Below are 23,031 nucleotides of genomic sequence, written 5' to 3'. Positions count from 1 at the left end.
CCGGAACCTTAAATTAAATGCCGTCTCTTTTTGCTGAGATGCTGACCCCAACCTCACCCTCAAACATTGATGATGGTCGACAATGAACTATCGGGCAGCAGAGCAGCAGTGGCGCACGTTCTCACTTAAAAATCAAGTGATTTTAAGTTTGATTATAATCGTATTTTATTTCTTTCTTTCTTTTTAAAATTCTTGTACTAAATTTATGATTTTTTTTTTTGTAAAATATTGACGATGGATGGTCTATGTATCCTTTCTCTGTAATCGTTCGGCTCTGGTGCTATCGATCGAAAGATTGATTAGGATGAATGGCAGCACAGTCCGTGGAGATAAAGAACAAAAGAAGCTTCGATAATTATTCGCGAGTCGTCAACTTAATTAATTGCTACATAAGAACAATGTCATGGAGCGAGCGAGAGATGTGGGCACAGTTCCATCTAACAAACTCCTTCACTTTCACATTCACTTCCAATTTTTCCTCAAGATGCATTTATTGTTTGTGTGTACCATTTTTTTATCCCTCTCTCTTATTATCACCGTCCGGTGTGGTTGCGGATTTGAACTCTGACAATGTTAATTAAAAACGGGTGGTGGTAGGGAGAAACATTTATTAGACTACTATCTATCTCTTTCGTATTCTCCTTAATTTCTGTTTTCCTTTTTAATTATCATCATAAATTAATTACTTCTCAGTTTCCATTGATTTAATTCTTGTAAGAATATAAATGATTTTTTTTTTACAATATCAGCTTTGTGGGAAAATTGGTTAGACATACGTTCTATAGAGAGAGTAAAATCGTGAAATTGTTCGAGAAATTTTTTGTTGTGCGTTTTAAAATTCGAAATTCCTAACGGGTTTTTGCAATTCAGTTCTAGTCAGGTCGTTTCGCTAAGAGATAAATCTCTCACTATATGAAATTTTTTCGTTCAGAAGACTCGAAAAAAATCGAAGGTGGAGATTTTATTTGAGAAGAACGAGCTCCTCAAATTCAGTCCACTTCAGTTCAAGCGAATTTTTATCTAGAAGGACATCCCCTCTTCCTGCCTCTGCCTGAGCCAAATTAAGTGAAAGTGGGAAAACGGAAAATCTTTACCAAAAGAATAATGGGCAAAGTGGTCAATTCAGTCGAAACACCCGATAGAAATTCTAAACAGAAACAGACCGCACGCGTCGCCCGAGACTCAGATTCGTCATTCCAGGTTAGTTCAGCTGATCAGCTTTCCCTCGGCTCGGCTCGGCTCGGCTCGGCACGGCATGGCATGGCATGGCATGCTATTTAAAACCCCTCCCTTCCCTCTTCTTCCCTGGCCATTCTTCTTCTTCAGTACCCCCCTTCCCTTCCCTTCCGTTCCCTTCTCCTCCTTCCCTCCCTGTGTCAAAATCTAGAGAGAGAAACACCCCAACTCAAAGCTAGAGAAAGAAGGAGGGGGGAGAGAGAGAGAGAGAGAGAGAGAGAGGTTCAATCGAGAGCAAGCCGTAATTTCAATGTCCCAACCGAAGCAGAGGCGGAAGTTCCCGACCATCGCCGAGTGCACCGGCTCGGCCTACGAGTCGATTGCTGCGGATCTCGACGGGACGCTCCTGTTGTCCAGCAGCTCGTTCCCGTACTTCATGCTGGTGGCCATCGAAGCAGGGAGCCTCCTCCGCGGCCTCATCCTGCTCCTCTCCGTGCCAATCATTATTGTCTCCTACTTCTTCATCTCTGAATCATTCGGCATTCAGATCCTCATCTTCATCTCTTTCGCCGGCCTCAAAGTCCGTGACATCGAGCTCGCGTCTCGCGCTGTCCTTCCCAGGTACTTAATTAATACTGCGTCCAAACGGCCTTGATTACTTATCGGAGCTTTAATTACAGCTGGCGCAGTTGTTTAATTTTTGGTGAAATTACTTACGAATTATAGAATAAGTTTTAAGGAACTATGATCTGATAAAGTGACGAAGAAATTTGCTGGGAGATGTGAATAAATCCTCGATTACGCTCTCAATATACTATTACTATGTATGTACATGAAGCAGCATGGTTGCTGTGAATTAAACTGCATTTGGAGGGCGTTAAACTATATTGCTAATTAATTTTCTCTAATCGTGTGGCTGGCTATAAAAGGTTTTATGCTGCCGATGTGAGATCGGACAGCTTCGAAGTGTTCGATAAGTGCAAGAGGAAGGTGGTGGTGACGGCGAACCCCACCATCATGGTGGAGCCGTTCGTGAAGGACTTCCTGGGCGGAGACCAGGTTTTGGGGACGGAGATCGAGGTGGACCTGAGGACTAAGAAGGCCACGGGCTTCGTAAAGAAGCCCGGCGTGTTAGTCGGGAAACGGAAGCGTCTCGCCATCGTGAAGGAATTTGGTGAAGAAGCAGTGCCTGATCTCGGGATCGGGGATCGCGAAACTGATCACGATTTCATGGCCATTTGCAAGGTCCGTTCTCGATCGCTTACTAATCATCCTTAAATAATCTTTTATTAGTTTGTTTATTTATTTATTACATGCGAATTTTAACTTCCTTTGGATTCAAGTAATCATGCATGATATGAAGTTGCTGGCAAGTAAGAATTAATATATTCTTCTTGCTGGATGAGTACATGAAATTCTTCTGATGCGAAGTAATTAAGCTTACTAATAATGAACTAATAAATTAACTGGAAGGGCGAAAAAGGTAGCATATATATTTACGTGTGTACACACACGCACGCACACAAATAGCAAATGGAAATTGAAAATTATACGGAATTTCTTAACTAAAAAGCTGCTTAGGTGACAGTAGATATGGAATTTAATAATTTGGCTATAAATCATTCTCATGATCAATGTAGCTAAACAATTGCTTGTAACAAAAAATTAAATTTGCGGCTAATGTTTTATTTGATCTCTACAAATAATAAATAAATGAAATAAAGTATTTAGCAAAAAAAGTATGGGGGCTTTTTTTTGGTAAATCGAGGCGGGATCCCAAGTGCAAATAAGGGAGAGTTTAGATCACGGGAAAGTTCCAATTTTCCGAGGAAAATCCATGCTTTCCCACTTTTATTTGCATGTGTTTGGGCGGAAAATTTTATAGCTCGTTTGATTTATAAATGTGATTTTAAAATCACAACTTTAACTTAATTATACCAATAATAAAATAAAATAACTCATATAAAGTCAAAAAGTGGATCCCATTTATATCATTTTTTTCACAACAAAACAAAATAATTCATATAAAATATAACTATTTTTTAAAAATAAAAATCTGATTTTAAAATCCTATTTTGAAACTAAACGCAGCATTAATCCGGAAAGTGGTCTCCGGTTAAAATTTTCCTACCATAGGTCAGAAAGATTTTTTTTTTTCCTATGACACGTGATATCTCGAAATATTTCGGGTTTCACTTATCAACACTCATAAGTTAATTAAATATTATCTTATTACTATTCCCCAAAAAAATTATGTTATTCCTCATTCTCCCATAATATATTACACTTAGCAAATGCAACAATCCATAATTCTTGTTTTATATTTCTAGAAAAATGATTGCATAATTAAATATTTTCCTTGCATTTTAACTTTTCATGTGATATAAAATACTAGAACGAAACGGTCCGTAAATGAAATAAAGAAAATAAGGAAGCGAAGGAAAAGGAAAATGAAGAGGCCTGGCCAGGGGTCCCACCGTCTTTAACCATCCCAACAGCCCCCCAGCTCACACACTTGACTTGTGAGGTGATCCTCTTTTCAAGATAAGAAAATTCCCATACATAAAATTTATAAAATGAAATATTTATGGCATAAAACAGAGACGGAAAACGTGTGACTCTGGGTGAAGCTGCCCTGCATTGAACTTCCCTTGACTGGACTGAACGGACCGCCTATCCTATCCTATCCTATCCTATCGGTTGTATGTGTCTATACATTCACCATATCCCACAATGACGAGTAGTAACAGTAATGAGTAATCAGGTAATGAAGGAGATCTGCTTCATTAATTAATTAATGAATAAATAATAATATAGATTAATTAGTTGCCCCTGATCACTCGGTGCCGTGAGTCTCCTACTTATCTTATGAGTGTGTGTGTATATATATATATATATATGCAATGTTGTAGTAGTTGACCAACAAGGACAGAGGGGGAAGAGAAAAAAATCTAGCCGCCTCCTCTAAGCTCTAACTCATCCGTCCACCCCTTGTGTTGTATTAATTGTCAACCCGATGGTTTAAAGTTGAGCCTCAAAAAGTTTACATGTAGAAACCAAAAGATTATTTATTTTAATTAGAACTACGGTGCGAGGAATCAGTAGTTTCTCGAAAAAGACATTGTAGATACGACATTCAATTATTTATTTAATTCAGAATTACGGTCAAAATTTAATGAATCCAAATATATGAAGGAGACGATGTTTTGATCTCAAAATTAATTCGCACCGCAGCTCTTGTGTGTGCATGGGATTGGAGGTCGATGCATGCTAAACATATATAGAGACATCACCCTCTATCTACCCTCATCACAATAGAGGGTGCATTTCTTGAATGGATCCCACAACCCTCTCCTTCTCTCCTTTTATCCGTATTAATAGAGAAGATTAGCATGAATCATCATCATCAGTGCTTGCTATGTACAGTTTAGTTTCCATATCTAGAACTACCTTCTATATTTAGACTCTTGTATATGACTATTTATTTCAATCAATTTCACCTCACTATGTATGGGTGAGGATTCAGCCAATTCTTCTCAATATTTACCTATAATAGTAATAGATAGGTAGAAGATAGATTACTCAGAATTAATCCCAGTTCATAATATCAAGGTACATATTGAAAAAAAAGAAAAAGAAAAGAAAGAAGATAGACGTCGGATCATTAACAGATGGGTAATTTAATTTAATAAATAAAAAAATAAATTATTTGATATAATGAGGTCGTTGCTTAATTAATATGAATAAATAATGCAAACTTTGGGTAGTCTGGAGTTGATTGAGTTTATATACTGCGGTACAAGTTAATATTATTATACATTGGATGGAGGCGGTCCCGGGACCATTATAGAATATTAACCTGTCATGGTGGTATCGTGCATCAGCTTCTTCCCGTCGTGGAAATAAGATTATTACTCCCGGGCGGTCACGCTAGGCAGGCATCATTCACTTTGCTTCTTCATTAAATTAAATTATATAAATAAAATGAATATGAATATATATACGTGTGTATATATATATATATATATATTTATTAGTTACAGATTCAGCTAGCGGCGGCTAACTAGAAATTCAGCTTTGCGATCAAAGCAAACTCTGCAAAATCATTCATTTTCTCAGCTGGCGGAATGGCCCTTACAGCTTCGAGTGTTGTGTTCAAAAAATATGTTTGACAGGCATATGGCCACTCTAATTAAATACATCGTGCATTCATCGAAAGAAAAATAAAAATAATTAATATATCATGCAATGGAAATGGACGATCGACACGACTGCATTCGTTCTACATCCATATAATTAATTAATTTAGCTTTGTTGGTATATCATAATTAATGCATTATATATATATATATGTATATTTAATCTCAAACCCACGGCCCATATTTATCAAGCCATATTATGCACCAGAGTTGTAATATTATATGATTTTAAGTGTTACGTTTTCATTGAACTTGAAAAATTAGATATAGTAAATATCAATGTCGTCGTGTGGTTTATTAATTATTAACTCATGCATGTATCATGTCAAAAACATTCCAGGAAGGCTACATGGTGCAGAAGAGCAAGTCGGCGACTCGGGCCCCTCTGGACCGGCTGAAGAGCCGAATCATCTTCCACGACGGTCGTCTCGTTCAGCGTCCCGACCCACTCAACGCCCTCATCACCTACCTTTGGCTCCCCTTTGGCTTCGCCCTCTCCATCCTTCGCGTCTACTTCAACCTTCCCCTCCCCGAGCGTATTGTCCGCTACACTTACGAGCTCCTCGGTATCCACCTCGTCATCCGTGGCCGCCGCCCCCCTCCCCCCTCCCCCGGCACCCCTGGTAACCTCTACGTCTGCAACCACCGCACTGCTCTCGACCCCATTATCATCTCCATTGCCCTCGGCCGCAAGGTCTCCTGCGTCACCTACAGTGTCAGCAAGCTCTCCCGTTTCCTCTCCCCCATCCCTGCGGTCGCCCTCACGCGCGATCGCGAGGCTGATGCTGCCCGTATCCGCTCCCTCCTCGAGAAGGGCGACCTGGTGGTCTGTCCCGAGGGGACCACCTGTCGGGAGCCTTTCCTCCTACGTTTCAGTGCGCTGTTTGCCGAGCTCAGCGACAGGATTGTTCCCGTCGCAATGAACTGCAAGCAGAGCATGTTCCACGGGACCACGGTCCGTGGAGTCAAGTTCTGGGACCCCTACTTCTTCTTCATGAACCCCAGGCCAATCTACGAGGCCACGTTCCTCGACAGGATCCCTGAGGAGATGACGTGCAAGGCAGGTGGCAAGTCACCGATCGAAGTGGCCAATTATGTGCAGAAGGTGCTCGGCGATGTGCTTGGGTTTGAGCGCACGTCGCTGACCCGGAAGGACAAGTACCTGCTGCTCGGGGGCAATGATGGGAAGGTTGAGTCCATGTACAGTGCGAAGAAAGGTTGATCTCGCTGCTGGGCCGATGGTAATCCTTGGAATTATATCCGAGGTTGGTTTATTATTATATAAGGATCTGCCTTGATATGGGATGGTACGGTAAAGGTAGCTAGCTGGGTTACTGGGTACTTGTTTGATGATGGACTATCGATTGGTCATGGTGGGAGAGTGAGAAGCCAAAGCGTGCAGAACTGATCGCCCTGAGTTTGAGCTCGTTACAGTTTCCGATTTAATGTTATAGTGATTCTCGAATAATCCAACAATCTCACAACTTCATCTGTCCCATTAAGAGCGCAACGAACACGGATATTCTTCTTCTTGTTCTTATATATGCAATCCTTTCTTTTATCAGTTTTTTCGTTCCTGAAGTTTCAGATCACAGTTGAATATATAATATTATGGGCGCAGTACCACGCATACTGTACTGTGCTCATTAAACATTAGCAATTGATGCTGTGAAGCCGCGATGTGAACCTCCACATCCAAAATAATATATGCAAATATCCGAAGTAAAGAACTTTGCTCACATTAAGATCAGCAGGACTCAACTTTACAGTAAGACTCGACCGTGTTATGACAAATTAGAAAACGGCTCTCGAACTCTTGGGTTTCATCAGTTGCAAAACATTGGCTAGGCATGACCTTTTCCAACTTGAATTGACTACTGAGGATTGCATATGATATATTCCCCGGCTGCCCACAGAAGCTTTCTTCTAATCGGTTGACAATATGTGGAACCGACACAGAGGGCAAGTCCTGGTCTTGAGGAGCCATGCCAAGATACACTGATGGTGATAAATGTGGGAACATGGCACCCTTGCAGCCTCCGAGCCCACCAGAATATCCTCCCAGCAGATGCAGCACCTCTCGGCCTCTCCCTCGACTGTCACCGTCCTCGGCCCCTTGATTGAGAACATGTCCATATAGGATCCCAACCCTGTGGCCGCCTCCCGTTCTTCAACTTCATTCAAGTGGCACCTGATTATAGCCAACATCGGGAGAACCTCGGTGCCATGAATCTGCCGGAGGGAACTGCTCGCCATCGTACGGGCACAAAAGAGGATCCTATCTGTGAAAAATGCGTGATCTCGTGTAGGCACGCTCATGGCAGAGAGTACGTTCGACAGCACAAGCGGCCCCCAGGATTTATCGAGCAGGAGGTTGTGCGGGATATAGAGCTGAGCTTCGCGCTCAGTGATCACCTCCACATCAGATACTGAGAAACTGTCATCTTCTCCTCCTCCTCCTGCTTTAGCTTCTCTTTCTTGATCATCCTCCTCCTCCTCCTCCTCGATTTGCGGCGATCCATCACACGTGTACTCGAACACTGCTCGGACGTAAAAGTTGGCCTCATCTGGGTCAGTAGAGTCGACCCCGCCACATTCAGGTGAAGGGAAGGCCGATGGATCCGCGATCACATTGCAATACGGTTCTGGCAACATTTGGTGTGCGTAGAGAAAGGACTCGCTCGAAAGAGAGAGAGAGGGAGAGAAATTGTTGTTGCCTTGGTGTTCGAGAATTTGCTTGTAGGGCTTAGGGCTATTCATAATAAGTAGAGATTAAACCGGCTTAAACATTAATTTGCTCGATCACTTTAATTTCCTTTTTTTTTTCTTTTTCGGCAGCGATATATTATCGATATATACTATCTGATTCTGGCACTTGCCTGATTATGAATTGGAATTCGTTTTATCAATCTAGGAAATTACCTTAAATTGGAGCACACGGCGGAATTACCCGCCATCCATTCTCCTACACCAAAATTACAGTTTCTATTTAAACATATGATATATATATATATATATATATATGTTTTTTACATTATAGTATGTGCATATCTGTATCTCAACAAACATACCCCAAAAGATATGCAGGGAAAAGAATAATTTGAAAACTCCCTTCTTGAATACGTCTAGGTCTTCCGTTTCATGTGCATACATACATACATATATATATATATATACACATATGATGGCAAAGTTGAGGTCCATTCGACTTGACCGCCTATTGGGGCTCTTAGAGTATCTATTTTAAATAATCTTCTGATAAAATCTTACATGATACTTCTTTTAATTCTTAGATATTCATAAAAATGTGTATAATATATTTTGAGATTCTAAAAGTTTTTCAAATGACGATCTCTTCATATCAATAGTTTTTCTTTTTCAAGTTGATATATTTAAGATTATATAGATATAAATTTTGTTTGGCCAATAAATTAGATATAATTTAGCTATATTGTTGAACTTATCAATTGAATATATAACCAATTGAAAAATAGAATAATTTACAATTTATCACATAGTGGGCCGACCCGGCTCGAACTGAATTAGTTGGGAACCGTTGAGCTTCCAAATACTATGGTGCATACCAAAAAATAGAATATATTTTATGCACGCGGTGAACCTTTTATCTAGTGAATCAATCTAGCGTGTGTGTATATATATATAGGAAAACTATACATTTGATCTTTTAAATATGTTACTTTTCAATTTTTTTATCGTTTACATTCTATACCTTCGATTGCTTTTTTATTTCAATCCTTTTCCTCTTTATTGGTTCGATTTCGTCCTATAGCTTTGATTATTTTTTTATTTAGATCCTTTTATCAAAATAATTATTAAGAAAAAATTTAATTTTGGTCCTCAACCTTTTTTTACTATTTCTTTTATCCTAATTCTTTTTTGTTTGTCAAATATTGCCTCAATGTTAAATTTCTTACCAACATGACATATATGAAAATAAAAATTACTTTTTCATTCTTTTTAGTCCACCAAAAACAATTACTTTTTAAAATTAAAATAATAATAATAAATTAAAATAATAACGTGAAGCATATGAATCTACTTGAAACTTGAGGGATAAGTAACCTCAACAATTCAGGTGGTACCAATCGTTAAACGAAAGATGATAACTTGAGAAGGAGAGAGGCGATGGTAGGGGACGATGCCGAGCACCACCATCCTAGTAGAGGTCACCACAAGCCTATAGATCTATCAACGTTTCTCTTTTCAATCACAGTCATCATTGCGATTCACGATATCATTCATTGCATCACAAACATGATTGTTGACTATCGAGGTACAATTGCCTCTATTTTTTCTATATTTTTTTCATTTCTTTGGTTGCAAATTCAGGTACTTATGATTCTAACTCAAACTGCCCCTGCCAAGATTATCTATAACCTATACGCTCACTCGCTCTCATTAACTCGAATAGATTCACGATTTTGCTTTGATTATTTTAATTTATTTTTTAAAAAAATTAAAAAATATTTTATTTCTAAAATGTTGTATGAGCATTTTTATGGAAAATTAAGTATTAAAATTATAATAATAAAACGTCTAATATCAAGAAAAAAGATGCACTAAAAAAAAGAATTAGGATAAAAAAAAAGTAGCTACAAAAGGTTGATGACCAAAATTAAAAATTTCTCCAATAAAAAATCTGATAAAATGGTGAAAACAGAAAAGTAAGCAAACGAATTGGATGAAAACACACTAAGAAAAAGGAAAAGGACTATAACATAAAAGCTGCCAAAATTTTGGATGTAAATGATAAAAAAATAGAAAGAAGGACTAAAATAAGAAAGCAATTAAATTTAGAGGACAAAATGTATAATTTTCCGTATATATATATATATAGAAAAAAGCGTGCACTTATGTGTCTTCACTTTGGCACATTTCATTTATTAATTGTACGTGTAGTTTCCACGTCCATCAATCATTGCCCCATATGTCTAAATATGCTCACCTTCAGTTCCCTTCGACTTGATTTTCTTCAGCAGGCAAAGGTCTGGTTTTCTATCGAGTGGCAAAGAAGGTGATATAATGATGTTTTACTGAACAAACAAAACCTAGTTTTTCTTCTTTACCTTGTTCACTAAGCTACCACTACTGTAACTAAACCGATGAGAATGGAGAGAAGAAATAGCATCACCATCACCATCACCCTCACCATCACCATCACCATCACCATCACCATATATAGCAATTGACTTGAAGAAAGCAACACAGATGAGATCACAAGTTCAAATATGTACGTACGTACTACTACTCCTACTGGTGCAGTTTTTCTGTTTTACCAAAATATTTACAATCACAAGCACCAAATTACAACAGCTCTCTATCATCTCTCTCACTCTCTTGATTTTCGTCATCATCTCACTTGGAGCCGCCCTCAATAAGAGAACAGCAAGGTTGGCCACTCACTACGCCTTTCATCTCAGACAAGGGACTCCCCATCTCTTTGCTGCCATTCTTCTGTCAAAAGGTCATTGCCATTCATATTAGTGATGCAACATGCCAGTGATACCAAAATCGAACAGAGGAATCGCATGGAAAATGCGCCGTCTAAATATACCATTTTTGTTCGGCATCGACACTGTCACTGCAGAGCAGCCAGCACGAGGAGACTTATCAGAGAAGCTCATATATTCATTGCTCAAACTCATTTGGTTTTCAAATAAATCTCAAGCCAGAAACTTATGCATATATAGAAGAGAATCGGCAGTTTAAGCAATGAGCATGATATTCAGTTCAATTAGAAACCAAGTAAACTTGGGATATATATTGGAATACTACAGTCTTACAGAAGAATGATAACAGGATCACCAGACATACCTCACTGTTGATGGACAGGTGCCATCTGAGCTGCAAAACTTGCCACTTCTCCTGCTGCCAGCGCTGCCCGAGAATCACAAGACCCATCACGGCTGCAGCAACGAAGACCGACCAAAATGCGTTTGCCTCCTTCGCATGGGCATAAAAGGAAGCAGCTCTTCTCTTCCACCAAGCTCCACAAGGGAGGTCAAATCCACCAGATTTCTCTCCTTTTATCTTCTTGGGTTGGTGTGAAATGTCTGCAGACAAGTCTGGAGGCGAATTGGGAGTTTCATCTGTCTCGGAAACAGACATATTCTCAACTGCCTCGGAAGCAGAGATATCCTCTACATAGTTAGGTGGAGCTCGAAGAGCTGTATCACCTTGAAAAGAACTGAAGGCAGCAGAACTATAAAAACTCTGCTCCTTCTCAGTCAAATTTTTCAAACCTTGCAGATTACTCTTGCCGTCCTCAAATGCTGATCCATGGATCGATAACCCAATGCTCTTCTCGTCGAGAAAGTGCAGTCCCGGGAACTCATCAGGTACACTCAACCCTTTAAGAACCCAATCCTTTTCAACCTTTCCACTAGATCTACCTTGCGCTGCTGCGTCCACAAACGCAATGTTGTCTTTGCCTCCTTGTTTCTCCAGAACATCAATATCAGAAATCTCAAGGGGTAGATTATCATGCTGTGCAGGATGGAAGCCAAAGTGTCCAGATATGAACATGGCATTAGAAGTCTCTGCTTTATCTGGGTTGTGGGTATCCCCCTTGATGTCATCCTTCAATTCGACTTCTGTTGGACCAGGAGAGGCTGCATAGGTTGATGCGGTAAGCGACACGACTTCCCAATCATTTCCGCGAGCATTAGATTCTTCGAACCCCTCATTATCTGCCATCTTCAGAATTCATGGGCATTGATCAATAACCATAACATACTAATTGAAAGAAACATTACAGAAGGATTCCCAAGGAGGAAACAGCCCAACAATTAAGAAGCCAGAATCTACAACGGAAGTGCCAGTGCTCAGTTGGAGCCGATCAAATTCAAGAGACCAATTAGCTCCAGATTGCAGAATTAATTAAGAAGCTCGAAAGAAACACATAAAAGAGTGCTAAATTCATCATCCAGCAAAGCCAACGCCTTTACCAAAATTCAACTTATAGCGACCGAGGGACTGACTGAAATCTAGAAAAAGGAGCAGACAAGACGGGAGATGAAACTACTTTTAATAGCCAATCAATCTCACAGAAATCAGCAGCTTCAGCTCACAGGACCCCGGAAAGGCCAATAAACTCCCGAAACAATATATATATATATATATATGCATATGTACAGTCCTAATCCATCCTGAATAATTAGAGAATCAGATGGCAACAAACAACATCGACCATAGGAACAGAAAACAATCAGCTGCAGGCAGCAGCAGCGAGCGGAAAAAAACAGAAGCAGCAAGTACAAGGAGAGAGAATTTGACAAGTTAAGAAGCTCAGATCCTCACCTGAGCCAGAGGATGAGGCTGTGGAGACAACCGCTTCAGATAAGAACTTATTCGATCAGAATAAAGAGAGGAGGAGAAGAATGAAGAAGAAGAAACTGCCTCGGGAATCGGTGTGCGCGAGAGAGAGAGAAAGGGTGCGCCAGCGAGCTTCTTTTTTTTTTTTTTTTTTTAAAAATATTATTTATTTATTTTTATATAATTTTACAATAACATAATTCTCAGGCATGAACGGAACGGATAGGGGTGAAACCGGCGGGTCCAGTCCCAGTTGAGGTTTCTGGACGGAGGTAGTTAGATAGACAGACAGCAGATTACCGGATCTGGTCGGTATTCTCCTCTGCGGTCCTTCTTTCTGCTGCTTTTTAATTCTTTTACATTTTTTTTTATAATTATAAACTACTTATATATATATATATATTATCATTGTTATAATATTTTATTATTGCTCACTAAATTGATTATTATTTAACATTATCATTATCGGTATTATCTTATTTATCCTTTCTCTTTATAATTTAATTAACTTAGCGTCCGCGGAGAGGAAGGAATGTTGTGCACTCAAACTCAAAGCTCCCCAAGTCTAAAAATTCATCTAACTGTGTCTGTCTGTCACAGAGAGAGAGAGAGAGAGAGAGAGATCTTTTTGATGGCTTTATTGATTAAAGTGGAGGAATAAGTCCTATGTTGGGACAACATCCAAAATCAAAATGGTGGGACAAATCATCAATTACCCCATGAGAGAGGTATACGACGGATGAGAGAGTTGGTAATCTGCCACTTGAATGTTAATGTTATGGACATCAACTCTCTCTGCTGAGAGAGAGAGAGACAGAGAAGAATTCTGTGGGCCAAAACTGGGGTTGACATATATCATCGATAATTTCTTCATAATTATGATCATCTATGTAGAGATTGCTTTAAGCATAATTGCACCATCACCCAATCAATATGACACCACTAATCCTCTTTTTTAACTCCCCAATGACAACGCATAGAACTTTTTTTTTTTTTGATAAATAAGATAAGAGTTGTATTAATTCATAAAAGGTACATCGAACTTTGGATAACCCTCAAACATACAAAAGGAAGGAAAATTTGACTTATTGTCAAGCTGGCTTAAGTCATGAGCTTGAGAGTTATCAGATCGTGGAATCCAAGTACATTTCCAGTTCCAGACAACGCATAGAACTATAGAGCCCTCGGACCTTGCAATCACTTTGCTAACTCAAAAGAATCAGTGATCATAAAAATGGGTCTTGCAAATAACCACAGTGAATGACATTTCTTATCAATGGCCCATCCTTCTGTATATTGTCTCTTGCTTCCCGGGGGTATTAGGGAAGAACATATAGTATGCGATGCGCAGGACAGTTCTATTAACTTGGGCTCAACCCCCAAAACAAAAACAACAAAAAAAAAATATCAGATCAGATTTTGTTAACTAACCAATGTCCTAAAGAATATTTGGCTTTGAGATATCTAAATAGAGGAACCTCATCTGTAAATCAACATGCATGGCACTACAACTCCTCCTTTGACTCCCGATCTTCTTCTTCTTCTTCTTCTTCTTCTTCTTCTTCTTCTTCGGGAAAAGCGTCTGCCTTCTGCTTCTCAGCGTGAAGCTTCTTCACTATTTCATCTAGGGAAGGATCTCCAGGCCGTCGGAAAGCTCTGTCCCCGATCTTTACTTCGTATGCCTCCTGCTGGTCCAATAAGAACTCCTTCAGCTGCGGCAAAAAAAAATGGCAATAAGTTTGCATCTCCAAGTATTTTCTTAACCTCTGTAGTTCCCTAAAACCAAGAAAGCAGGAAAACTTATTCCCACCAAAAGCTATATCAATCACATCCCTCCTCCATAAACAAGAATATTATCGTGACACCATTTATTCATAAAGCATAAGCAAATCGCACGCCTGCCTAAAACAAGAGGATCAAAACCCGGTAACTAGAGACAGAGAGCAATGCAAGTATAATTAGCCTTGCATACCTCCATTGTGTCTTGCCCTCTCATCAAGGTAAACATTATCGTGTTCAGATCGACAGCCATGAACGTCGCCTCAACACCTCCTGTTTTCAGAACTTTATTCCATGTCGTAGCAATCTCGGACACGGTGTCCTGGAGATCAGAGTTCAAGGGCACATCAGAATGATTCGACTGAGGGCAACCACCAATTGGAATGCAAAATAAGAGAACGACACATGACTCTGAGAACCGAACTCCATTAAGCTGTACGGCTTAGCCACCAAACATGTTTGACAGTGATGATTGCTAAAATAATGCTGCTCCACTGATTACTGACTCGCCCTGAATAGCTACTGATTAGGCATTTCTGCAATAGAATAATCTACTCGATCGGTTCCTTTTCCGTGCGTGCTTTCTCATTACCAAAAATGGGGCCTTTCAGGCTCAGAACGCTAACTTGACAAATGAATTCAAGAAAACTACAGGCCTGAAGCAGATGGAAGTATTTATTAGGACTCAAAATGGAAATCTACCAATGCAATGGCAACAATAATCTATGCCAGAGGATAGAGAGCTTTTTGAACATCCGAGATTTGGGAGTGGGAATGGGGGTGTTACCCGATTCCGGCGAACACCCAAGCGGAGCTTGACGAAGCCGAAGGTGGGGCCGACGTGCCGCTTCATCGTCTCCTCCTGGACCCGGGACAAGTCCATGTTGGAGAAGTCGGGCGGGGGATCCAAATCCGGGGGGGCGGAGCGGGATCTCTGACCCCACTGCTTCCAGTCCTCGTCCTCCTCGTCATCGACGACGCCGTCGAGGTCGTCGGTGATGTGGACCCGCCGTTGCCCGGCCTCGGCGATCGGGGCCAAGGCAAGGACGAGGAGATACAAGTAGAAGAAGAAGGCAAGCAAAGAAGATTTTTGGTTCTTCATCCTCTTTCTTTCTTTGATTTTTTTTTCTTTATATATATATATATATAGGTTTCCATCATCAGATCTGATCAGAGTATATATATATTTTTTATGTTTTCGCTTATTTACTTTAAAAAAACATCGCACTTATATATATATTTTTCTAAATATAACGTCACTTTTGAAAAATAATATAAAAATACATGACATTTACATTTTTTTTCTAAATATAACATCACTTTTGAAAAATAATATAAAAATACACGACATTTACATTTTTTTTTTCTAAATGTATACGGCCTTCGGAAATAACATATAAAAGCACAAGCTTCACTTTTTTTTTTATATAGGATGACTTTTAGGTTTAGTTATTCATTTAACAAAATATAAATTATTTAGTCAAATTGTAATTATATAGCTAACATTGAGCTAACGGTGCCACACGATAGAACATAATTGGACGAGTAGACCTTGGACGATAACAGCTAACATGGAGCTAACGACATCGGGTGACACTCGTGTAATCATGGTATACTACATTGCATCGTTAACTCTCGCTAACTATTATATTTAACGGAATAATTGACGTCGTGTAATCAATCTGAAATTGTGCATTTATATACTACTTGTGATATATTTAGAAAAAAGCGCAAAACTAGTCAATATTTTTATGGCTCATCAGATTGCACGTTTAGCTTGATTGCCGGTTGGGATTAGAAATTGAGAAACTCACCCACGCAAGAAGGTTTGTGAATGCGTGCCCCCAAAAAAAAAAAAAAACATGGAAAGTGAATTAGATGAGTAGTAGTACCCCCCAACAACATGGTCAGTTTGCGCGTCTCTCGAAAATTTTCATTTCCCCAGACGAGTCAAATATGAGGCCCTCCATATACATGCACGGGATTACCCTGCAGCCTGATTTGGAAGAGATTGGGACTTTTCAACCCGACATTTTATGAATCAATGCATTGCCCAGGTTGCAAAATCTCTTTCGTTTCATCTAGAAAGAAAAGCTTGATCGTAGTTCCATAAAAAGTGCTCGTTAGAGCAGTGAGAGTCGATGTTTTATCGGTACGAGTTCTGATCACACCAAAAAATAATTGAATTTCAGTTTTGATGATTGAGTAGACATCGCAGGTTCAGACGTGCAAGTTAAGCTTTATGAGTTCGGAGGAGGGCATTGACGAACTTTGATGAGGAAACCAAACGCAGTGTCTCTCAGGTCCCAATCCCTATCATTCCCTATCATTATCATCCATTATCAGCTCCTCCTCCGCTCCCTCCCTCCCTCCCTCCCTGCTAGCTAGCTTTGCTGTTCTGTTCTTAAATCTGCCTCGCTCGGCCCACCCCTCTACCACACCAGACCACATGTTTCATAACAACCCAATGAATTGAATCGTACCCCAGATAGATGACGGGGACTTCATTTCTTATCCACTTTACTTTTCTTTCAATTCAACAATATATCCAAATGAATACATTGGTCAACTGCAAAAGTGAATACGGAGAAAAATACCCAAACACTATACATGAATTATAAGAGCAAGAAACTTTAGGTTGATCGGCTGGACAAACTAAAAAGGGAAATAGACTTTAAAAAAATTCACAGTGTGTAAGAATATTAAATTATTTTTTAAGTTATCCTGAAATCTCGATCGATCACCTTCCCGCGACAATTGACCACGAATCCCAATAAAAATTGGGAAGGAGATCCTCTTTTGATGAATGGGAAGGAGATCCTCAGTCATTATCTTTTTATTTTTTTCTTCAATTTAATAATAAATTATCTCACATATTTTTTTTTGACCATTATTAAAATTAATTTTTTAATATTATTCTTCCAACTATTCATTTACTTTCAACGACACGATATTACTTTTTTTTTCAATTTTTAATAATAAATTTCCTCACTCCGCTCTATTCTTCCATCAATCCAACAACATAATCATTACTTTTTTATTTTTTCTCTCATTTAATAATAATTCTTTCGATGTTTTTTGCCTTCCAGCTCATCGGGAGGACTCCTCTGGTCTTCCTCAACAAAATCACACAAGGATGCGGAGCTTATGTTGCTGTCAAGCAAGAAATGATGCAACCCACCGCCAGCATCAAAGACAGGTAACATTCCATTGCCATTCCTCTTTCCGAGGTTAAGTGAGCTAAAACAATAACCAAAACTGCTTTCATTTGGCATGTGCATGCCATTTAGACTTTTCATATAGCCTGAAGCCTGAAGCCTGAAGCTGTGGTTGACAAGAAACAGACGAGTACGGTGTCTCTTGCTTTGTTTCGTTTGTTTCCTTCGATTGAATAATATTCCTATTTCCTAGCTCAATATGATGATGATGATGATGAATTGTGGGTTACATCGGTTTCCAGGCCTGCCCTTGCTATGATCAATGATGCTGAAAAGAAAGGTTTAATCACTCCTGAAAATGTAAGATAATTCTGTTTTTCCTTATTCTTTTCAACATCTGTCTGTCGTGTCTCTTGAGGATAGGATATCATCTGATATAATTCTCGTTCAGTTCTTGCAAATGCTCTTTACTAGACGACTCTGATAGAACCGACGTCTGGGAGCATGGGCATTAGCATGGCTTTCATGGCGGCAATGAAAGGCTACAAGATGGTCCTGACCATGCCCTCCTACGTACCAGCCTGTAGAGGAGGGTCACCATGAAAGCATTTGGAGCCGACTTAATCCTCACTGATCCCACCAAAGGGATGGGTGGGACTGCCAAGAATGTTCACGAGCTTCTGGAGTCCACCCCAAATGCTTTCATGCTGCAACAATTCTCTAATCAGGCCAATACTCAGGTAACATCGCTATTGCTTAGTCCCCAACTTGTTCCCTAATAGAATGTTTAATTAGTTGGACATATTATTATCTTTCAGATAGTGTGGTCATTCAATCTAGGGATCATTAAGCAATGACCAATAATAAATGGAAAAAGCAGGTGCACTTTTGAGACCACAGGCCCTGAGATATGGGAGGATACGAGCGGGCATGTTGATATATTTGTGATGGGGATGGGCAGCGGTGGCACTGTTTATGGTGTCGGGCAATATCTGAAATCACAGAATCCGAATGTCAAGGTTAAGCAACTTGTTCTTATCTTTCAAGATTTTTATCTGGGCATCATTAAAAAAAAAGATTCTTTTTAACATTGCTCATGCTTCTTCTTATCCATGGTACGATGATAGATATACGGACTCGAGCCTGCCGAGAGTACTATACTCAGTGGAGGGAAACCAGGTAAAATTCTGTTCCTTCTCTTTATCTCACTTCAGCTGTACAGAGGGAAAGCCCAAAAAAAAAAAAAAAAGAGAAGCAGGAGGATAAAAAGAGATTCACAGTTTTTTTTGTGGCTGGGCAGAACTGGAGCTGCAAGTGTGATATTTCAGTCTCTCTGATAGTGCTTCTTATCTAATAGGCCCTCGTCACATTACTGGAAATGGTGTTGGGTTCAAGCCAGATATCTTAGACATGGATGTAATGGAGGAAGTCCTCATGGTGGGTGCAATAGATCCTCCAAATATTTCCCCTCTTTTTTTCCCCTTTTTGCCCCTTCTAGGGATAGAAATTACCTGTCGTAGTCTCGTTCGACCTCATAATAATTGACAGCATCAAATTTCTGAGGCAGGTAGGCAGTGAATATGGCCAGGGAATTGGCACTAAAGGAAGGGCTTATGGTAAACATCCTCTCTTGTCATTCTGTGCACGGGCCCATACCTTATTATATCCTGTTCAGTCGGTTCCCTAATGTGATAACATCTGGCTGGTCTCTACTCTGTGTACTAACTAACCTGCATGAGAGGGGTCGTTTATTCCCTACCGGTTTCAGAATCTTTATATTCAGTTGAATATATACGGTCATGGCCATCTTCGACATTGCAGGTGGGGATATCATCAGGGGCCAACACGGTTGCAGCGCTGAGACTCTCAAGGAGGCTCGAGAACAAAGGCATGCTTATTGTGGTAAGCTTCAGATTCATTTCCTATATGGGCCTGCACCTACTCAAATTTAAGTATGCTCTCTCTTCAAGTGGATCTCTTTGCAATTTATCCGATTGATACTCTAGTGCACGATTAATCTCAGACCGTGCATCCTAGCTTCGGGGAGAGGTATTTGCCATCCGTCCTGTTTCAGGAGTTGAGGAAGGAGGCTGAAAACATGCAGCCGGCGAATGTTGACTGAAAAATCGTCACACCCCAAAATTCCTCGAAAAAGCATTGTTAAGAAGCTTGCTCTCTCGGTAGTCGATTGATTGTTATATAATGTTAGTGAGGTCAGGACGGTTATGTGAATCTCTCTTATCCGACCATCGTAGCATATCCTTTGTAATGCTCTGTTTATTACTGCAAGCAATATACTGCTTTTATACATATTATCATGCTAGCTATTACAGTTGTCCCGGGTGGATGTGAAGTGTATATTCAATGCTCGATCATATATGTATGAGGGAAACAATTGCAGGCGGAAACCTTACTTAGTTTCGGTTGGTTTTGCTAATTGTCCCGTCATTTATGCCCAAAAAACAAAAACAAAAAAAAATTAACTTCTGTTTGATAGATAATAAATTGTCCGTCCTTTTTTATAGACAGAAATATTTATTATTTTCAAGAAATCAATGACTCAAGCCCGGCTTTAGCTCAGTTGGTAGAGCGGAGGACTGTAGTTTGTCTAATGCTGTCATCCTTAGGTCGCTGGTTCGAATCCGGCAAGCCGGATAGTCCTCTTTTACTAATTTTTTATTAATATTTTTGCGGACCTTTACGCTTTTTCTCCCAATTTTTTTTTTCTAAAGCTGGATTTAGTGTCGATAATTAGATACTTTGTTCACTAAGATGTTATTTGATCTTACTAAAATTTCAGAATAGAGAGTAGACTTTCTCTTAAAATTCTAATTTTCTTTTAGAGAACAGATTGTATCCCACGAGAAAATTGGGATTTCGAACCGCTTTTCGGCAAAATTTCGAACCATCAAAGATGGGTTTTTCCTGACTGAGAAGTTGGGGGAGTTTGGTTCAATGTAAAGTGGGTTTTTACAAGGAAAAAAATCGAACTTTGCATCGTATTTTACAATTGATCACAGAATTAATCATTATAATCACTTTTTTTAGTTAAAACTTTATAGCCTTGCTCAATAAAAACTTTACAAATGAAATAAACAGAATTCTCCAATTACAACGAGATTACAATCACAGGACTACACCTGATCACATAAAAATAAATTAAATAATACATATTATCACATATAGTCGTAGTAATTCAATATATTTACTAAACGGGAGAATTACGAAAATTGTACTATATATTTATCCTTTTTTGACTTTGAGTCTTATAAGTTTCATTTTGGTTGTTTCAGTCCTAAACATTTGTTTCGTTATACACTTATGGTCCAAATCGTGACTGACCATTAACCGGTGTCAAAGTGAATATAAATGACATTAAATATTTTCCGCATGTATTTAAAATACCTATAAGTCCATTAAATTCAAGAATTTTTTTCATTTTTGAACTTAAATCTTATGAGTTCAATTTGGAAAAAAAAAATTCTAAATTGTTAATAGAAGATGACGTGGACTTAATGCTCTGAAATTTTTTAAAATTTTTAATTTTTAATTTAAATTTTTAATAATGAAAAAAATTATAAAATATTTTTAAAAATTTTAAAAAAATACAGTAAATTCAAAAAAATTAAATTTTAAAAAATTCCAAAAATTTTAAGGAAAAGAAAGAGGGTGAAAGGAGGGGGAAGGATCAGAAAAGGGGGCCCTTCCGACTAGAGCCTCTGACGACCACACCCTATTCAACATTTTGGTAATTACCCAGCCCTTTCTCATTCTTCCACGAGTTTGAAAATTATCTTCTACCTTTTATTTTTATATAGTTATTTTAAATATTTATTTTCTTATTTATTATTTCCTAACTTTTTATTATTTCTGAATTTTTTCCTATATTTTCTTATTTTTAAAAAGATTTTCGTAAATTTAATGAATTTATGTAATTATTTTGAATTATTCTTCTATTTTTCTAAAACTTTTAAAATTTTCCTTTATATTTTTTTAAAAAATTGATTTTTTACAATTTTCTTGAATTTTTTCTACTTTGTATTTAATTTTGGTTAATCTCATTCAAATTTTAAATTTTCTTTTCTAATTTTTATTTTATTAGATCTCTAAGAATTTTCTGAAATTGCGTGCAATAGTTAATCCACATGTGATGTATTAATTGCTAACTATAAGCTTTTTTACGACTTTAAGTCCACATCATCGTTTGTTATCGATTGTATGAACCAAGTCTCTCACTTTTTGAAACAATTTAAGACTTTTTTTTTCTAAAATTAAACTTATAGGACTCAAGTTCAAAAAATGAAAAAAATTTAAAACTATCATTGTAATTCTTTTAATTTTTACATGGGAATTTTAAATACAGCTACAAAAGATTTAACGTCGTTTACGTCAACGTCAACACTGGTTAATAGTCAATCACAATTTAAATCATAAGTATCTAAGCTTGTGTTTGGCTTTTGAGTTGGATCATGATCTAACTTTATTTTGATTTTGTATAATGATTACAAATGTAATATATATATATATATATATAGACGTGAAAGTAGATGAAGAATTTATATTAAAAAATTGATTATAAAAATAATTAAGAAAAAACATGAGTGAGAAATTATTATTAAATAAAGAAAAAAATCAAAACATTAATTATTATAATATTAAATTTGGAGAAGAATAGAGTTGAATTGAGTAAAGTAAAATTTTATATCAAAAAACCAAACAAGTTTACTGAAAAAACCAAAATAAAACTTATAGAACTTGATCTTAAAAAACAACAAATTTATAGAACCATTTATGTAATTCTCCCTTCACTAAACATAATAATATCACATTCCCACCTACAATCTAGAGAAAATGATTCTGGTGATTAAATATACTTGTAATCTCAGCTTCTCGTAATCTAATAACACTCAGAACCAAATGCTCCTTAAGGGTAACCTTACATTATCACCTACATTCCCAATAATTCAATATATTTACTAAATATAACATCATTTCCCCCTGTAATCCAAAGAAAATGACTGTGTGATAAAATATCCTTGTAATTTCAACTTCTCGTGATCCAATAACACTTTAACCAAAGCGCCCCTTAAGGGTAACATCATATTATCACCTACATTCTTAGTAATTCAATATATTTAACAAACGCAGTCATATCACATTTCCACCTATAATCGAATGAATGATTTCGCGATTGAACACCTTGTAATCTCAACTTCTTGTAATCTAACAATACTTGAACTAAACAATATCACATATTGACTTATAATCCAATGAATGATTCCGTGATTAAACATCCTTGTAATCTCAACTTTTCGTAATCTAATAATACTCAAACCAAACACCTCAAGGGCAATTTGTTTAGGCAGAATCCAAATGCATAGCCA

At 38.1% G+C, this 23,031-nt stretch overlaps 4 protein-coding genes, 1 non-coding gene and 1 pseudogene across 8 annotated transcripts; 3 read left to right on the top strand and 3 right to left on the bottom strand.

Annotated features, from left to right (window-relative positions):
- The first annotated feature begins 1,306 nt into the window (after nucleotides 1-1,306).
- Nucleotides 1,307-6,939, top strand: LOC116205385 (glycerol-3-phosphate 2-O-acyltransferase 4). The gene is made up of 3 exons (XM_031537980.1): nucleotides 1,307-1,797; nucleotides 2,106-2,421; nucleotides 5,716-6,939. Exons 1-3 carry the CDS (start codon nucleotides 1,487-1,489, stop codon nucleotides 6,595-6,597), a joined length of 1,509 nt encoding a protein of 502 aa, XP_031393840.1. The 5' UTR covers nucleotides 1,307-1,486; the 3' UTR covers nucleotides 6,598-6,939.
- A 362-nt stretch (nucleotides 6,940-7,301) lies between these two features.
- LOC116202749 (E3 ubiquitin-protein ligase RNF181-like) lies at nucleotides 7,302-7,631 on the bottom strand. The gene has a single exon (XM_031534356.1). The coding sequence runs from the start codon at nucleotides 7,629-7,631 to the stop codon at nucleotides 7,302-7,304; it is 330 nt and encodes a 109-aa protein (XP_031390216.1).
- Nucleotides 7,632-10,541: 2,910 nt separating this feature from the next.
- LOC116205386 (ATG8-interacting protein 1-like) lies at nucleotides 10,542-12,956 on the bottom strand. Of its 4 annotated transcripts, none has more exons than XM_031537983.1 (4): nucleotides 12,696-12,953; nucleotides 11,211-12,092; nucleotides 10,951-10,977; nucleotides 10,542-10,850 (listed from the first exon to the last, which is right to left on the bottom strand). In XM_031537983.1, the coding sequence occupies exons 2-3, from the start codon at nucleotides 12,090-12,092 to the stop codon at nucleotides 10,975-10,977; spliced, it is 885 nt and encodes a 294-aa protein (XP_031393843.1). In that variant the 5' UTR covers nucleotides 12,696-12,953; the 3' UTR covers nucleotides 10,542-10,850; nucleotides 10,951-10,974. The 4 variants fall into 4 exon arrangements, with proteins under 4 accessions (XP_031393843.1, XP_031393844.1, XP_031393842.1 ...); XM_031537984.1 differs by having other exon boundaries at nucleotides 10,542-10,847; XM_031537982.1 differs by lacking the exon at nucleotides 10,951-10,977 and having other exon boundaries at nucleotides 10,542-10,847; nucleotides 12,696-12,956.
- A 960-nt stretch (nucleotides 12,957-13,916) lies between these two features.
- Nucleotides 13,917-15,627, bottom strand: LOC116205388 (LRP chaperone MESD). The gene is made up of 3 exons (XM_031537985.1): nucleotides 15,277-15,627; nucleotides 14,683-14,811; nucleotides 13,917-14,422 (listed from the first exon to the last, which is right to left on the bottom strand). The coding sequence occupies exons 1-3, from the start codon at nucleotides 15,589-15,591 to the stop codon at nucleotides 14,216-14,218; spliced, it is 651 nt and encodes a 216-aa protein (XP_031393845.1). The 5' UTR covers nucleotides 15,592-15,627; the 3' UTR covers nucleotides 13,917-14,215.
- Nucleotides 15,628-17,541: 1,914 nt separating this feature from the next.
- LOC116205519 lies at nucleotides 17,542-19,974 on the top strand (annotated as a pseudogene).
- A 239-nt stretch (nucleotides 19,975-20,213) lies between these two features.
- Nucleotides 20,214-20,302, top strand: TRNAY-GUA. Its single transcript is given in 2 exon segments — nucleotides 20,214-20,250; nucleotides 20,267-20,302. It is a non-coding gene; the product is annotated as a tRNA-Tyr (tRNA).
- The last annotated feature ends 2,729 nt before the right edge of the window (nucleotides 20,303-23,031 follow it).

The sequence above is a fragment of the Punica granatum genome, chromosome 4 (genome assembly GCF_007655135.1).
Source record: "Punica granatum isolate Tunisia-2019 chromosome 4, ASM765513v2, whole genome shotgun sequence".
In the NCBI taxonomy this organism is placed as follows: domain Eukaryota; kingdom Viridiplantae; phylum Streptophyta; class Magnoliopsida; order Myrtales; family Lythraceae; genus Punica; species Punica granatum.
Note: the sequence above shows the minus strand (reverse complement) of the source record. Positions and strands in the feature narration are given on the sequence as shown.

Coding starts and splice junctions, on each gene's coding strand:
- LOC116205388 (XM_031537985.1), bottom strand. CDS start 15,591: ATGAAGAACCAAAAATCTTCTTTGCTTGCCTTCTTCTTCTACTTGTAT. Junction 14,812..15,276: donor TGGGTGTTCGCCGGAATCGG/GTAACACCCCCA, acceptor TCTGATCTCCAG/GACACCGTGTCCGAGATTGC. Junction 14,423..14,682: donor GAGGGCAAGACACAATGGAG/GTATGCAAGGCT, acceptor TTTTTGCCGCAG/CTGAAGGAGTTCTTATTGGA.
- LOC116202749 (XM_031534356.1), bottom strand. CDS start 7,631: ATGGCGAGCAGTTCCCTCCGGCAGATTCATGGCACCGAGGTTCTCCCG.
- LOC116205385 (XM_031537980.1), top strand. CDS start 1,487: ATGTCCCAACCGAAGCAGAGGCGGAAGTTCCCGACCATCGCCGAGTGC. Junction 1,798..2,105: donor TCTCGCGCTGTCCTTCCCAG/GTACTTAATTAA, acceptor TGGCTATAAAAG/GTTTTATGCTGCCGATGTGA. Junction 2,422..5,715: donor ATTTCATGGCCATTTGCAAG/GTCCGTTCTCGA, acceptor AAAACATTCCAG/GAAGGCTACATGGTGCAGAA.
- LOC116205386 (XM_031537981.1), bottom strand. CDS start 12,092: ATGGCAGATAATGAGGGGTTCGAAGAATCTAATGCTCGCGGAAATGAT. Junction 10,851..11,210: donor ACCTGTCCATCAACAGTGAG/GTATGTCTGGTG, acceptor ACCTTTTGACAG/AAGAATGGCAGCAAAGAGAT.